General features: G+C 32.6%; 1 protein-coding gene across 28 annotated transcripts in view; it reads left to right on the top strand.

The window, feature by feature from the left end:
* LOC145263743 (dnaJ homolog subfamily B member 6-like) overlaps window positions 1–13,800 on the top strand; it is a 115,815-nt gene that overhangs the window by 60,345 nt on the left and 41,670 nt on the right. For 15 of the 28 annotated variants that reach the window (XM_080120751.1, XM_080120742.1, XM_080120749.1 and 12 more), the window contains one exon: window positions 8,907–9,086. In XM_080120751.1, coding sequence (XP_079976877.1) covers window positions 8,907–9,086 — 180 coding nt within the window. Of the gene's footprint in view, window positions 1–8,906; window positions 9,087–10,795; window positions 10,820–13,800 lie in introns of all 28 variants that reach the window. The other 13 variants (XM_080120738.1, XM_080120747.1, XM_080120746.1 and 10 more) reach the window with 1 other exon arrangement.

Raw genomic sequence — 13,800 nt, 5'->3', positions numbered from 1 at the left:
AAGGCCCGGAAGCCACTCAGGGATAAGGGTTATTGCAAGTACATTACGTTAGTGAGGAGATTTGAAGTGTTTACTTAAGGGGGGTGGTTCATTAGGAATTTGTTAACATTGGACTTGAAGACATCCAAGTTGTAGTCCGGAGGGAAGCAGGCAGACGGAACAGAGTTCCACAGGCGTGCAGTTCTCAGAAAGAAGCTTTGTTCATAGAATCCGCGGGTTGAGCATTAAATAATCTCCGAATGGTTGAGATCCTGGATATGACCTAAAACTATATCCGATTGTGAGGCCCCACCTTGCAGGCCTTGGGGAGTGTGGAGCCACCCTTTAATTGTCATTGCTCCCAGGTCCACTCTGACTCGGAGTGGTAGTACCTGTTAGGGTCCCAACTATGGGTTGAATAGAATCTGACTTAAAAAAAATATACTCCATTAAAAATCGTTCCTCAAAATAACTAGATTCAGTATTAAATAACCTGGAAAAGGTTTATATGCCGTAAAACAACCAACTAACCAACCAAATGGTTGATTTATTGTAAAACAACCAACCAAATCTTGTGGTAGATGTAATTGTCATTGATAATCTGACCTTAGAGTTAACTTTTGTATATTTCACCTTTCAGTACTAAGTAGCATGGTTTGACCTCATGTCAAAGTTGTATTGAAATTATGTTAATTTAAATACAGGTTATTTTAGCAAGTAGATCAAACAGTCGCGAATATTTGTGGATGGGTAGAGGACATTTTGGCTAGTATCAATTGACAGTGTCCGTTTGGGTGTTAATGGCATCTGAAATGTTAGATTTCATTGTGTCCACTGAAGCTGACGTAATTAAGAACTTGAAAAACAAAAGATAAATGTAGTTTGTCAAGACAATTATTGCTTAAAACTAATAGACCTAAAGCATAGTTAACTTTGTTGAAATTGATCAATTGCTGAAGTTAAAAAAAATTTTGAATCTAATTTTTTTGTTCAGATAATTTAGATTGCATGTATAGATTTTCATTGTTCCTCTTTAAATTAAAAAAAAAAATATTTTTGTAGTTGGATTTGGATAATTTAATCAGTTTTATTTTAATAAGCACGGCTTTACATTGTGAGTGAAACTGTCGCATTTGCGGGTGATCTTTTTTTTTTTTTTTTTTTTTTTTTTTTTTTTTTCACAATCTTCCAAAACTGGTTTTAAAATGTCTTTTCAACCTTTTATTTTAAATAAAATGAGCAAAGTCAAATTACATGAAAAAGCCTTACCTGTCATTTTTCTTAGCTATTGCTATGATGTTTCTACTTAAAGCCATTAAAATGAAACTTAAATATGTTAATTAGTCCATAAGTTACCAAGATAGTCATATATACAGGGATCTGAACCTTCATGGTGTTATATGTTCAAAATTTCATCATAATACCTCAAGATCTGAAGATACTTGCTTTATTTTTAGGAAATTTGAACAATTTAAAGACTAATCCATCTTTAAAAAGCTGTAACGTCGAAATTTGACATAAGGAGTATTGATTTGGGAAAATCTTTTTAATCAGGTTTTGTCCAGAAATTTTGCTTTTTAAGGAGGTAAATTTCAACGATTTAACCTTCGAGAACTCTACCAAACTCCTGCCAATTTTGAGTCTAAACACTTGAAATTTTAGATATAGGTTCCTTGGACATGGATCTAACTGTATAATTTGATTTGAGCCCAAAATAGTAAAGGTTAAGGGGTCAAAGTTGGGGTCAAAGTTAAAAAATTTGACGTCTGCGGTCTCTACCAACTGTTCTCTATGGTAGTTAAGGAGGCCTATTATATAGAAAGGCATTACCGTACATATTCACACTTTTTAATATATATATATGCACATAAAGTTATGAACGGTACATAGGGCCTGAGCGAAGCCGGGCAGAACTGCTAGTTTTAGCAAAAGGTTTGGCAGACCTGAAGAATCTCCCCCCCCTGTTTTGTTTTGATCTTTTTTGCAATTTTTTCAGCAAATTATTATTGAATGAATACTTGTTTTTCAAACCAAATAAACATTTACAACACCAAAAATTTATCGAGGTAAGTAGAAGAGTAACTTATCTTGCCTTTAGTAGCATTTGTTTTTTGACCACTTTTCATATCTCTGTAGATTGTAAAACAAACCTAATGTTATAGGCAAGATAGGTTAGTCTTTTACTTAACTGGATAAATGGTTTGTGCGTCTTAACTCCTTTAAAAGCATTTTTTACTTAAATACAAAAGTGGTGTCGTGAAGTTGTTTGAATTAAAATTAGACTATATGTTGCATTAAACATTCTTATCCTGTTTAAACATGTTTTTCATTTATTTTTATGCAAATAAACTTAAATTTTTTGTTTGCATTGAATATTTTTAATTTTTTCCCGATGCTAAAATAGAAAATTACCCAAAATATTTTTGTTTTCATAATAAAAAATAAAAATGTATACCTCATTGCAAGCCATTTTGTAAATTGGCATTTTTTTAGATTTACATAAGGGCATCATGTCGCTTTGTGAAAGAGGGCATTCGAAAAAAAAAAATCAAAAAACGATCGAAGAGGAGTGCTCGCTATCATTTCTATCAATGCACACATAAAAAGTTAATTCTTTTCAAATTTTATAACAAAATATATTGGCTATTATAGACCATTTGAATGGAGTTTCTATCTTGGTTTATTTTTGTATTAGAAAGCCTCAACTTAAAGTTTTAACCTTTGACTGGAAAGTCGCACATTTTGTTCAAATTCTATGGTAGACAATTCTTATTAGCTTAAAAATATAAAACGTCGGACTTATAGAACTTCCGTGTTGAGTATTTACATTAACATACCTAGAACCATGTGCCTCTGAAAAGTCATCTACTGCTTGTAAACACGCAATGACTGTTTCATTAATTGGCGGATGGAAAGTGTTCAACTGAGCTTCAATCTATGGCCCCCCTCGCCAAACTTTCACAAGAAACACTAGACTAGCTGAAAACATTATCAATAATTTTCCCCACTCTTTATCTGTACCTAAACCTAAACATAGATTCCATGATCAAAGCTTCTTAGAACTGCACGCCTGTGGAATTGTCTTCCGTTTTCCTGCTTTCCAGCTGTCTATAATATGGTTGTCTTCAAGTCCAACGTGAACAAGTTTCTGATGAGCTGTTCCACTTAAGCTAACAAATTTACCAAACTTCCATTACTATTGATTACTATATTGTCCTTTTGACTACTGTACACTCTTTAACCCTTATCTTTGAGTGGCCTATACAAATCACAACAAAAATATTAAAATATCATTTTAAAGAAAATTTTATTTTGAATCTAGTCATAAGTTTTGTATTGATTGACATGGGAGAACTCTAATTACTGATTTAAAAACTGTCGGATTAAGTCACAGAATGTTCTTTGTCCAGCGCTAAATGGTGTTATTTGATATTACTAATTTAATAAAGGCTGCTTAAAAAATCATCTGAAGAGATTCAAATGTTTATAATCAAAGTTTTGACATAAAATTTGGTGTATGTTTAGAATTACATTTTAATAATAATAAAAATACAGAAAAATCTTTATGATGTACTAGCGGGGGTACCTGGCATTGCCTGGGTGTTTGTAGGTGTGTGTTGGGGGTGGGGGTAGATAAAAAAGAAAAATAGTTTTGTTAGGAAGGTAGGCTCTAAAACAAATATTAAAAAAAACAGACAAAATAAAACAGCGAAAAGTTTTGGGAGGGAGGGAGGTAGGCTCGAACCCATGGGGGGAGGGGGGTAAATAAAAAAAGAAGGCTCGAATTTAAAAAAAAACAAAAAACAAAAAAAAACGAAAAAGTTTGGTAGGGTCGAACCTGAAATCTTGAGGTTAAGTCTGATGACCTACAAGCCAGGAAGCCAGGGACTTTTGATTAGTCGAAAATAAACGTTTAAAAAATTCAAGGTGGTTTTTCTAGGTCAAATCTTACACCATAGTAGCAGTAGCAGAAAACAAATTCACAGCGCAGATTTTGTAATTGTAAAAGAAAAGTGGCCTAAATAAAAGATATTTACGACCACATTTCGTGAGATATTATAATCTGTGTAGCATATAAAAAGTTATAAGAATGAGTGAGGAAGCAGAGAATCGCCCCGAAAAAAGCCTTTGATGGACATAAAGAAAAAAAAAAAATGCACACACACATTTTCGCTTTTATATTATAGACTAGCAAAAGTACCCGTCGTTGACTGGGTTCAAAAACAACCTACAGAAAATGGATTCTCATTTATGAAAGTACTAGCGGGGGTACCCGGCGTTGCCCGGGTGTTTGTAGGTGTGTGTATGGGGGGGGGATAAATAACAACCCTGAAACGATGTTAAAATCTCCCTCCCCCCTGAAAAAAACACGCTGTGTGTATGGGGGGGGTAAATTAAAGAATAAGCGAAGTAAAAAAAAAAAATAAATAAAGAAACGTTGCCCGCGTGTTTAAAGATGTAAAAGTAAAAAAAAAATAGTTTTGGTCGTGAGGCTGGATTGAACCCGGGAGCCTTGACGCGGAGGTGAAACAAACTCCAACCACTTAACTGTCTAGGCCAAGAGTAAGAGGAATTGATTATAGTGTTAAAATAAGGCTTATAAAGCGAATGAAAGAGGTTTGATTGACAGATAGCCACTAAATGAGGTCATCGCGGGAGCGTTACGAGATGACGTAGCAGTATTCTATTTAATGCGTGACAGCTTTTTGGGGTTTGTTTACTTTGTTTCAATGCGGTGCAGTTTTCGCTCCCCCCAAAATTATGGTGAAAAGGCGGGGGAACGGCTCCCCAAATAAAAGGGGATATAAGGAGTTTATCCCCACATTGATCAAAGCTGATTGCTTCTGGACGTTTCCTGGTGTGATTGCCGGGAAGAGTGGCGCTTAGCTTTGGATTAGTTTTGCTTTTTATACGAAAAACTGAACGGACACAAGATGGGCTGAAATAGCAATAATTTTGTAAAAGTCGACGTAAATAAATCTAGATGCGACGCACTTTCCCAAATCGTACATATTATTATTTAGGACCCATATAAACAGTTGTAAGCGATCGTAACTACCTCGGAACCGTGTGCGAGAAAAGCCTTTTGAAGACATACATGAAATGGTTACACACATTTTGCCTTTTATATATATAGATGTACTCATGGAACAAAAATGTTATATTCCAAAAATCATGAGTTTAGCTATTAACTTTTCTATTTGGCTAGTAAACAAAGAATATTTAGTTATCAAAGGTCAGTTAAAGATAAATTTGTCTGTAGAGCCCTGAAAACTCATTTATTACTAGTGGGGGTACCCGGTGTTGCTTGGGTTAAGAAAGCACAGATACTAAGGATATTGAGCAACCCCCAGCCCTAAAAATACCCCCCCCCCCAAACAACTGCAATCAAAATAGCGAGTGCCTGTGCAACGCAAAAAAAAAAAAAAAAAATTAGCCGCAGTAGGCGGGCTCAAACCTGTAATGCAATAGAGGAAGAGAAGGTGAAAAAAGCTAATGCATTAGCTGTCATGGCCACAACTTATGACGTCATAAGCCTTCGAAATATTTTTTAAACATACATTCAGATTGCTAGGCATATGACTTGAAAAAATTTCTACACAAAAACTGACCCCTCTTTGCAAAATATGGCCCAGTGGACCAGCACAGCATCTTTTTGGCCAATTTTTACATTTTTTATCCGAGAGATAGATCTTTCTGATATCAATTTTGTCACGGTCTGATGCGCCAGACATACAAACACATACATCCATACGCATTCAAACTAATACACGTTTTGCCTTTTATGTAATAGACTAACATGAGTATCCGGCGTTGCCCGGCTGGAGATAAAGTTTGGTTTGGACGTAGCTACTAACTCAAAATGAAAGAACTGATAAAAACAGGAAAATGTAATCGGCGGAAAAAGTATGTGAAACTCAGTTTAAGAGAACTCTGTCTAGAAAGATTTCTCATTAGTATGTTGCAATGAAAACCAAGTGAAAATAATTCAGTTTTAAAAAAGTAGAATTTGTTTTAAGCAAAATAACCATTATAAAAATGATTAGTTAAAAGAAAAAATTGGCATTACGTAATCCTTGAAATAAGAAAAATGTTATGACAAATAAGTCTTAACTTTAAATGTTAAAACTTTCTTTTAAAACCTGTGATAAAAATCGAAATAAGTTATTTAAAATTACAAAACAACCCTGTTTTTAAAAGACTATCATTACGTGTACTCAAACGTGAAAACTAAAGCTTATGACGCAATCTCCTAATCCACTGCCTCCCAACACTGTGAGCGAAATAACATTGAAAATTCTCTTATTTAAACAAATTAAAAAATAATGCTTGAATGTGCATGCAGTTTGAAGTTGTTTATAAATGCACATATTTTCCTACCTTCTCTTGTTTTAAACGTTTATTTCTATGAAATAATGAACCGTTTTTTTTGTTTTTTCTAATTCTCGCATATTATTCGGCTGAGACATTGCTCTTTCAGATGGTACCAGTCTGACACGTCTGAGAAGTTTTTACGAGACATGCAAACACAAATTTTCCTTTTCATATATATATATATATATATATATATATATATATATATATATATATTTTTTTTAAATATAATTATCCACTGACATGTTTCATTGTCTATGACCTCTCAGAGTGGCTGAATCTAGCGAAACTCAAAATCATGGTAAGAAGCCTAAACTCTAAGCAGGAGTCTGTGCTGCCCAGGTCTAGAGAGGTTTTATGGTAAGAGTATTGAATGACTGAGCCCTAAAAAATGTTTCAATTGAGCGGGTATGCAAAAAGTAAAAAAAAAAAAAAAAAAAAAAAAAAATTAACCAACTCCCTATGAAAATAGCTAGTACCCGTGCGGGTTCAAAAAAAAAAAAAAAAAAAAAACTGCAACCCTGCAGTAGCCAGACTCGAACCTGTCACACTGAGAGGAATAGGAGGTGAAAAAAGAAAATGCATTAGTCGCCGCGTCCACCGCAACTTACGATATTATGGGCATTCCAAATAAGCTTAGTCATTGCAAGGTGTATGATGATTTTGCAAGAATGTGAACACAAAAAAACTGACCCCTCCTGGCAAAGAATGGCTCAGTTGACCAGCATAGAATTAATGTTTTTGACCAATTTTGGGATATTTGTCATCAGTCCGCTCTTCCTAATGATACAAATTTGTCAGTGTTCGTAATGAGTGGTGAAAGTTTTTGGCACACACACACACTTTGCCTTTTATATTATAGATAGATAATCTTTTGTAAGCATTGTTTATGTCATTAATATTTTAAAAATGTTTTTAATGAACTTCCTGATCAGTTACGGACAAATTATTCTCTTGATATATTGTGCCCGCTCCTCACCGTGTCACCCATGTAAATAAAATTGATAATCCTTTTTATTATTCAGCCCTATTTTGCTACAAATAAACCTTTAGTCTATGGGATATTTCAGGCATAAATTTCTGACAATCTCAGTTCTATCACTGTTCAATGATATGTAGGGATACTTTCACCGTTTCCTCAGAAGTTGGCTCAACCCGTATATGGTGAATATCACATTAGGTACAGGTAACAAATCAATCTGGATCTTATAAACACCAGAGTTCAATGACAGACTGATCTTTTACATAGTGAGTTTTTCATTTAATTGACAAAATGAGAAAAGGAATCTATAGTCCTATAAATTCGTTTTTCTTTTGTGTGTATTGGCATTCATATTAAAAAAAAACCTTTCTACTTATTTAAAAGGAAAATACAATTTTCTTATATATGGGTTATGAAATTGCATTCATTTGCATATTCTTTTAAACATTCATTTTAATTACTTCCCTATTAGTTGCTTCGGTTTTCTAATGGGATAATCATCTTTTAACTATTACGTGTAATTATATTCATGCAGATATTCTACATGATTTATACTTGCATAATATTTGCGTAAAATGTTTATAGTAAACACAAATTTTTCCATATATATTTATGTATACGCATATATTTTTGTTTAACAAATTTTGTCTATCAAATTCCTAGAGTTTTTGGTCTACAGACATGAAACTTCATATCTAAGGTATTTGAATCCATGCAAAACTTTATATTTGGGTTTTAGCCTGGAAAAATCTGTGCAAAAGTGAAAATAAAAAAAAATTTACCAGGTGAAGGTCGAACGCCGGCATTACGAATGCATAACATAGTAGTAAACGTGTTTTCATAGGCCAGTCATTGATGGCAGAGGCAAAATAAATTGTGAGCTGAACGTTTTGGTTTCGATTCTCAGTGGTGGCGCATGAGTCTTTTTTTATATATTTTTTTTAAATCATTACTATATATTGCATCCTATATATATATATAGTGAAAATGTCTCTTTTCTCTATAGTATTTAAGGAAGACTATTATACAGAAAGGCATTACTTTACATATTCACGCTTTTTAATATATACATATGCACATAACCTTATGAACAGTACATATGGCCCGAGCAAAGCCGGGCGGAACTGCTAGTATATTAAAAAAACAATCTATGATGTACATACTCATGTGAAAATAAAAATATCATTTTTAAACTATTCATGGGAATTTGTAGGCATTACAACAAATCTCGCAGAAATTGAGTTATCTCCCTTATAGATTTTTTTCAAAATGATGGGTATCAGTCATTGCTCACATATTTATAAAACTTGATTTTCTTTAAAAAATAAAACTACCTAGTCAGTTTACAAGATTTTTAGAATGTGATATTTTTGCTCTGTCACAGGTACATAGCATCATACAGATTTTTCTTTATTTCTGTTTTTTGAATAAAGGTGGAATTCTGGACCAGAACCAAATTTTCTTACCTTTTTGGATATTCTAAATTCTATTTAACAAGTTTATGCTGTTTTATATCCATTTTTATTTCTGGAATATTGATTTGATCTAATGGATAATTCTTTTCTTTCAGAACAAAAAAGAGAAGTCTATGATCGTTACGGATTAGAAGGCCTCACTGGATTAAATGCTGGTCCTGGTGCACCAGACTTTGAATATGGTTTCGGTTTCCCAACTTTCCACTTCAGAGATCCAGAAGAAGTATTTAGAGAGTTCTTCGGTGGAAGAGACCCTTTTGCAGAATTTTTCTCAGGTATGGTAGAGAATGTGTGTGCAAATTCTCAATGATGCTGACCGTTTTGTATTGGCAAAAACCTTGCATGTTTTCTAATTTTTTTTTTTAAGTTTGTTTATGTAATCGTTATCTATTTTAACGTTTTCTTTGTTACTAGCATTGAGTGTTTTGGTAATCTCTTTGGAAGCATCTTTCCAGATTGTTTGTTTCAGGCTTTCAGATCCTCCCTCATCACCTCTTTCCACATGGATACCACCTTCTGTCTACCATGGATGACAATCTTAGTACAGTGATGGATTCACACAGCTCTACGGTTTACCCGAGTGATGAGTTTAATATTTTGGTAACTTTAATTTTTGGTAGACACATTCAAATGGAACACTGCATACCCAGTAAATGATAACATTTTCATGTCTGTCACAATTTGTTTCTGAAATGCCAGACCATAATCTGTTATTTCAAAGACCCCCCCCCCCTTCCCTTCCCCCAAAACCAAAAGATATTGTTGAGATTCTAACCATCCAGTCAAATACAATAATTTTTACTTTCTTACATTTGTTCACCGGGTGTATTTGCTAGGTAGTTTAATTCTTTTTTATGAACTTGATTGCTCTTATAATTATTGGAATGATGGAGATCTATTTTTTTTTTTTTTAACATAAGACTTTGGTATTTGATTATCTCCTTCGCTAAATAAATAAGCCAACATCATTAGAACACTAACTTCAACTAGGATTCCTACTTTCTCCTTGTCTTATATCACTATCAGGTGTAATAGCTCTTTTCTTGGTATTTAGTATAGTGGATGGTGTATCATTGATTTCTCACAATTTTTTTGTACATGTTCGCAGGATTTAATACAACTTTTTAAAGATGGTCCAATGAAGATATTTATATACTATTGTGTCACATTATATAATAGCCGTCTCTCAGCAGAACTGTGTGCAAGCAACATGTCTGACGGTGCACAATAGGCAGTTTTTTGCTTAATTGGAATTCCTGGAGTGCATTGTCTTCATTTGCGCCGTTGAGTTTCACTCTTGCACTGAATAATTGCTGTGTGAGGGTGTACATATTCATCAGTGCTTTAAATGATCTCTTTGTGATTTCAGCAAATGATCTAGTACTACCAGATCAGGCTTCCTGACCTAAAATGCACCAAACATTTTTTTCCCTTTCTCTTTGCAAAACTCAATCATGTTTTGTAAAACCAAAAACAAAAATAAATTTTTCTCTCCAAAACTATTAAACCAAACACCATGAATAAATATTTGAAGATTTAAAAAAAAAAAAATCTCTAAGCATAAAATTTTCCCAAAATTATCAGATTTAGCATTAAATAACCCAAAAAGGGTTGATATGCTGTAAAACAAAACCATCAAATGAATAAATGCAATTAAGATCTACGTGACGGCTATTTTTAATAATGGCTTAGACTTTAACAGCCATAAGGACTCTTTGGTTTGCAGCAGAAACAGGGCTTGCTGTTTAACACCAAAGACATTTTACAGTGATGAATCAATTAGCCATTTGTCCATTTGATGCTGTAGGTTTCTAAAGTTGGTAGAAAATCTATCTTAATTTATTGCAGTATAATGTCACATATCAATATGTGTTTACAAACATTAATGGCAAATGCAGCTGCTCTAGTTTTTGTATTTATTTATTCCATCAAAATTTTCCAGCCAACATGAATGTTGCTTACATTGTGTGGCCTTTTCTTCCAGCTTCCTTTGATGGCACCCATGGTGGTGAGTTCTAGTGCACTTTTATCCTCCTCGCTTGCTAAATGTCATTTACCTTTCGTAATTCTTGGCAACTTATTGAATACACTAACAAATGATGCCTATAAAATATCAAGTAAACCTTTTTTTTAAGGTGCTTATTGAACCTTGATCAATCGAGTAAAAATTGTAGTCATTTAAAAAATTTTTTTTTTTTACAACAGATCAATTTGAAAGAAAAAAATTCAGCGTTTTTTTTTTGTTTTTTTTTAAACCTCAATATTAAAGAAGTTATAATCGCACAATAACTGTATGCACCTGTAAGGCTAAAAGATTGTCCACCAAAATTTACGCAAATTCATACAATATTTTTATTTGTATAACATTAAATTTGATTGGTAAATAATTTCTAGCTATTATGACTCTTGACTCTTCTCTTTGCCGTTGACCTTAATGTAATTTTACATTTTATTTACATAATCAGTTATACTTATTGAATTCCTAAGATTTAGCACATTCCAGTATTATAAAAAAAAAAAAAATTCAGATTAAACTGTATGTATTAAAAATTAAATTTATTAAACAGTTATATATATATATATGTGTGTATATATATATATATATATATATATGTGTGTATATATATATAATCTTTCTTGATGATTAGAAAATCACAAGTAGAAAATCACACCAAAAAGTATAGATATATGGTAGTGTTGGGACGATCAATCAGAACTAACTTTTTGGGGTATTAGAATCTGAATCGGAGAACATTGTCCATTTTCCAAAGCCAAAAACGATTCCATTAATTATATTTTTATTTGATTTTGCTTCAAACAAAACTATTGGTTGTAATAATAAATATTGATTTTGAATTATCAGTACAATTAAAATCTATAGATCCTATCCTCACACAAATCTTTGAGAAAACATGTGCATATTTAACACGTGCTTGTACAGTGATTATGAAAAAATAACTAATTAAATATTTAGAGATTTCTAAAGAATCGGAAATCTAATACGGAATTGGTAATTGCATTGGAATCGGAAAAATATTAGAATCATCCCATCACTAATATGTAGATAATTAATTTCACTTGATCACGATAGCTGCATTCAGTATACATGTCTGTTTTATCCAGTTAAACAAATGTTATCAATTATTGCCTGAAATTGCTGGCATTTACCTTTTCTCTCACAAAACCACATGCATCAGCATTGTTAGTTAGTTTTTAATTTTCTATTTATTTAGAATATTCACTGCTTTTATATATTTCACTTGATTAGATTATTTTGAATTATTAAAAACTTAGATATTGGCAAATGTGCACCTTCTGGGAAAATCAATTGCATAAGTTTTGTTTAATTATTTTTAATTCCAAAAATCAAGAAATTATATGATTTTAAATGAAATGTTTGGTATTTACCCATTAATAAGTTGTATATTAAATATTAATGTTAGATATGAAAGAAAATGTTGTCTTCTGTGATCTTATCTAAGAAATGGTCTGATGTTACTAGATTAGGCTGTCTGAAGCCTAATCTAGTAACAAGCCTAAAATGTATCAAGCAATACACTAGATTCAGCATTAAATAACCCCTAAATAATTGATATGCTGTAAAACAAAAGAACCAAACAAAACAGGATGGGGCAATTTTTTTAATACATATTTAAGATGCCAATTCTCGGCAATCCCTGTCTTTTGCAACCAAACAAATGTCTTCAGTTGTATTTCCTGCTTCAAAGATGGGGAATGAGGGGTCTGATGCAGAAAAATTATTCTACATTCTGTTTCTGGAATTTTAGTGTAAAGCAAAAAAAAAAAAAAAAAAAAAAAAAGATTTAACAAATTTTTCATTCTTTTCTTTGTAACGAACAATGAATTTTTTTTTTTTTTTTCAGTACTCTATTCACCCAACAAATAAATGAGTATGATTTCCAACCTTTCAATGGTGAAAAATTAAGATTTCTCTTTGCCAATGGATTTGATATTTTTTTTTTTTAATATATGCATAAAATTGATTTGATGATAAAATGAAGCTTTTTGAATACCCAATAATCAATATGAGAGGTCAATATCTTTAAAAATAAATCTGGATCTCCATATGGATTAAAATACTTGTCTTTTCGGGTTATTCGCTTATGGAAAATCTGATATATTGTTTATAAGTTTGAAAACTACTGAAAAATAATTGCTTTAAATTCCATATTTAATCTTTCGCAGACCTTGATGATCATGGCTCTTAAGTCTCTTCTGTTTTCGATCCTTCTATTGAGGTCTATGTTTGTGCATCTTGCAATCTTGTTGAGATCATTCGTGGACTTTGTTGTTTTTCCTTGCTTTTCTTGCTGATGATTTTTCTTAGCATCGAATAGTTTTCCATCCTGTCAACCCACATATGTCCAAAGAACTTCAGCTGTCTGACATGGATAGTATTTAGACGTGATTTGTTGTACTCTGCTTTATGCATGACTTCTTAATTTGTCTTTATTTCTGAACATGATACTTTTAGAATTATAAATCATATCTATCAAGTAATTGTTTGTCTGCCACATTTGCAGTCGTAGAGAAGAACTGACTTCAAGATTTTTGTGCTCAGTTTTGTTTCTGTTAATAAAGATGCACTTCATGCTGTTAAATAAGGATTTTACCATCGATTCTCTTGATTTCCACGACACTCTTACCATCAGTTGTAGTACTACAACCCAGGTATTTGAATGTATCCACCCATCAAATAGTCTCTCTTTTCCGTTTAATGTTACACTTTTGTAATACAGCCTTTTTGGAGATAATCATGCTGTTTGTTTTCTTAGCATTAAGCTGCAGCCTATTTTTCTTGCTTTCTTCTGTCACGGTTGTCAGTATTTGTTGTAGTTTATCCTCATCGCAGACTAGGAGGACAGTGTCGTCAACATATCTTAAATTGATGTTGTAACTGCCTACACCGACACCTTGATCTTCAATGTTGTGTAAAATCATTTTGCTGTGAAAAAAAACCCTTCTCAC

Source organism: Euprymna scolopes, chromosome 39 (genome assembly GCF_053919585.1).
Source record: "Euprymna scolopes isolate OS-2025 chromosome 39, ASM5391958v1, whole genome shotgun sequence".
Taxonomy (NCBI): Eukaryota; Metazoa; Mollusca; class Cephalopoda; order Sepiida; family Sepiolidae; genus Euprymna; species Euprymna scolopes.
This window is presented reverse-complemented; position numbering and strand designations above follow the sequence as displayed.